This window comes from Cynocephalus volans, chromosome 1 (assembly GCF_027409185.1).
Source record: "Cynocephalus volans isolate mCynVol1 chromosome 1, mCynVol1.pri, whole genome shotgun sequence".
Taxonomy (NCBI): Eukaryota; Metazoa; Chordata; class Mammalia; order Dermoptera; family Cynocephalidae; genus Cynocephalus; species Cynocephalus volans.
This window is the reverse complement of record NC_084460.1, coordinates 243454400-243458142: the sequence shown is the minus strand read 5'-3', so window position 1 is coordinate 243458142 and position 3743 is coordinate 243454400. Positions and strand designations below refer to the sequence as shown.

At 53.1% G+C, this 3743-nt stretch overlaps 1 protein-coding gene across 1 annotated transcript; it reads right to left on the bottom strand.

Moving 5' to 3' along the window:
* Window positions 1-1420: 1420 nt before the first annotated feature.
* HOXD4 (homeobox D4) lies at window positions 1421-3356 on the bottom strand. The gene is made up of 2 exons (XM_063112161.1): window positions 2380-3356; window positions 1421-1837 (listed from the first exon to the last, which is right to left on the bottom strand). The coding sequence occupies exons 1-2, from the start codon at window positions 2813-2815 to the stop codon at window positions 1503-1505; spliced, it is 771 nt and encodes a 256-aa protein (XP_062968231.1). The 5' UTR covers window positions 2816-3356; the 3' UTR covers window positions 1421-1502.
* Between the last annotated feature and the right edge of the window lie 387 nt (window positions 3357-3743).

Below are 3743 nucleotides of genomic sequence, written 5' to 3'. Positions count from 1 at the left end.
AGCCCGAAGCTTTGGGGTTTAAACTTCTGAAGACTTGTCTCATTTGAGTATATGAACTCTGGTCATTACCTTTGATTCTTTCCCCTTTGTTTTAGCAAAATGAATTTTGAACCCTTCCCAGGCAAAGCATGAGAAAAATGGTCAAAGAACACCTCTCCTTTTGTTTGAGAGATTGTTTTTAAACTGCTATTCTCAAGACAAAGAAGAGGCCCTGAAAACTCTTATACTTTTACCATTTCTGCTCCTAATTAAGGAGTTGAGAAAAATTTCCTTAGATTTGTTTTTTTTTTAAAAATCAAAACTTCAGGGGAAAAATTTAAGACCAATTTTTGTGGAGTTCTATATTCCATTACTCTCTTTTTTATAGCAAGACTTCTTCAACTTCCCACTTTCTCCCCACTGCAGAGCCCCTCCCCCACATAGGCCATACACCAATTTCTATAAAGTACTGATATGTGGGGTATTTGGGGCATTTAGGATCCAACTGGAACAGAAAGTTCAGTCATTATCCAACAACCCAGACCATAGAGGTTCTGTTTTCTTACTCCACAAGTAAAATGCTGGACCATTTGTTTCTTTTTTCCCCTTTCCTTTAATCACCCAGAACTGGTTGTAAGCACAGTGCTAAAAAATCCACATGTGGAAATGTATTTTCAAGAATTCAACTTTGAGTGGATCCTTTGCTTCCCTCTAGAAGGGTTAAGGGCCCCCTATACACATTTCTAGGGAGTGGGGAGGGGTGGAGTTCATAATGCCAGTTACAATGAGAAGCAAGTTCATACATTTTTGATTCTGATCTTTGAAGCTCAGCCTCTTTTACCATCTTAAGATTTTTGGCATGAAGGTGTCAGTTATTTCTGTACTCCATTCCCCAACAAATAAATATTTAATTAAGCAAATATAATCTACACATAAAATAACCCGTTTCCACTTCCTTCTTAGACTTATTTCTTTGGGGCCACTAGGAGCAAACTATTTTTTTTTTTTTTTATCACACTGGAAATTGTTAGACAACCCAAAAAGTTCAGAAATCCTGGCCCAGCACTCCTGTTCCACTGAAAGCTCCTAGCACAGGGGTGGGCAACTTTCTGCCTCAACTCCCCCACATTATTAAACCACAAAGCTCCCTGGAGGGGTGGAGTGGGGGAGAATGTCTAAATTCACACCAGGATAAAGCATCCAACCTTCGTTTGCAAATTCAAAATGCAACAGCAGAGATTTTCATGAGTTTAATGACTCGGCAAGGTTTTATGTTCTCAGTAGCTCCTGCCATATGATAATACTTAGAGAGAAAATCCCGCCCCCCATCCCACCCCCATCTACACTCTAGGGAGGGGGCTGCCCTCGGACAGGATGTTAACCTAGTCTGAGGGCGGCCTGTGTGTCCCAGGTCCACCCCCACAGTACCTTAGAGCCCAGCAAGGTGACAGCAGGCCCGGCCTGCCCCCGCAGCTTCGGCTCAGCCTGTAGCGCAGGGAGGGATGGGCCCAGGGTCCCCACTTCTATAAAGTCGTCAGGTCTGTGTGGTGGTCCTTGGCCATCGGCTGCAAATGCTGGCCGGGGGTGGCTGAAGAGGAGCAGGAGGAGGAGGAAGATGAGGACGATGACCTGCCTTTGGTGTTGGGCAGCTTGTGATCTTTTTTCCACTTCATCCTCCGGTTCTGGAACCAGATCTTGATCTGCCGTTCGGACAGACACAGGGTGTGAGCGATTTCAATCCGACGGCGCCGCGTCAGATACCTGTTAAAATGGAATTCCTTTTCCAGTTCTAGGACTTGCTGCCTGGTGTAGGCCGTCCGGGACCGCTTGGGCTCCCCGCCGGTGTAGTTGGGGTTCACTGCGAGACAAAACAGACAGTACAGCCAGGTCAGCGCCCGGCCACTAGTCAGGCCCCTAGCCTCCGCCGCTCACTTCCTGGCGCGCCCGAAGGCCCCGGCCCTCCCCGCGCGCTCCCAAGCCCGCTCGCTTCCTCCCTCCCGCCCTCTCCCTGGTGCACACACTCACGCCCACCCACCCCCTCACACCCACCCACTCCCCCAGGCTCGCAGCACGAGATCCCCAAATGTGCTCCCTTCTCCCTGGCCCACCTCCGTAATGCCCAAGCATTTTGGAAGTCCCCCTGTCCTCCACCGTGTTCCTTCGGCTCTGAAAATGGAGTCCTCCCCCCACTCCACCCCATCCCCACCCCCTTTTGCTCCCACAGCCAAGCAGCCAGCCACATGGTCCTGGCCTGCTCCCTCAGCTATAAAAATTTATGGAGAGAGTAATTGCAGCGCCCACGGAAGCTCCCCATGCCCTCACCCCCTCACGCCCCACTCTCGGGGGCCCAGGTCAACGGGCTGCGTTGGGGACAGAGAGGTCGCTGGACCCAAGCCTTACCCGAATTCACGTGCACCTTTTTCATCCAGGGGTAGACCACGGCCGGCTGCTTGAGTGCTGTCCCGGGGGGAGGCTGCTTGGGGCCGCCCGGCTGGCTGCAGGCCCGCGCGCCAAGCAGGGGCCCGGGCGGGGGCGCCGGGGGCGCCGGGCACGGCTCTCCAGGGGCGCCGTAGTGACCGCCGGGGCCGCTTGGCTCTTGTCTTTGACCCCGCGCGGGCAGCGCCGAGCCGGGCCCGGGGCCGCCGCCTCCGAAAGGCTGCTCACCGAAGTCGGGCCGCGGGTAGAGCCCTGGGGGCTGGAAGTCAGAGCCCTGCGCGCCGCCGCTGTAGTAGTCGGCGCCCTGCTCGCCTAGGTAGCCGCCCTGCAGATATTCCTCGCACGGAGGGAACTTGGGGTCCACATACTTGGAGTTCACCATATAGGAACTCATGGCCATTAATTTCAGAAGGTAGAAAATACTAATTTTTCTCGTGTTGTCTTTTTTTCTCCTACCATAGGGCCCTCCTACTTGCTGTCAACTGAATAAAGTTGGGCGGCCATGTGACCAGGCCAGCCAATGGCGAGGGAGCGAGTTTATCACCGGGTTCGTGAGCATCTCATAATTTTCACAAATTTAACTAAATAACATACGTGTAATCAAGTGACTGGCCGTGGCACATTTGAGGACCCCCACCAGATGTTAATGTGGTTCCAATCCCCAGCACCCCTATTCCCCTCAGGTAATCCCAGCTTTTGTCTGCCACTGACTTTGCTAACCTCTGTGCCCTCTCCACTCACCTGCCCGAAAGCAGTCCCCCCAAAGTGGGCACAGTTCCAGGGAGAATGAATCCTCCTATTGGGGTGCAGGGCAAGGAAGGGTGGGTGGGTGAGGTGTCCTCTAAGTTGGGCAGTGTGCCCCAGGCAGGCAGAGATCCCGTCAGCCTGCCCGCCCAGCCCGCGGGAGCAGGGACCCTGCGATACAAAGGCTGCGTCCCGCTTTGTGTTCATCAGGGTCACCCAAAAGTTACCAGAATCAGGCCTGCCTGAATCAAATTAGGCAATGAGTAACTGCCACACTTTCTAACCGAGCCCACGCACTGGTGTTTCAAGCCAAAGCTGGGCCCTGCAGATATGGCAAGAGGCCCCTGCTGCCCTAGCCAGTGCAGCTGAGAAATGGTCAGGGAAGGTGGAGAGAATGAGGAGGGTACCCCCACCTCACCCAAATATACCCAAAGGTTCCCAGATTGCCTTCTTCCCACATGAGGGTCCTAATGACCAGCTAGCCCCCAGTTGGATATGTTTGCACCTCATACCCTTCATGGGCTGACCTGGGGCTGGGGCTAGCTAGCCTTCCTCTTTGCTCATCAGTACCTCAAAACCTAGCC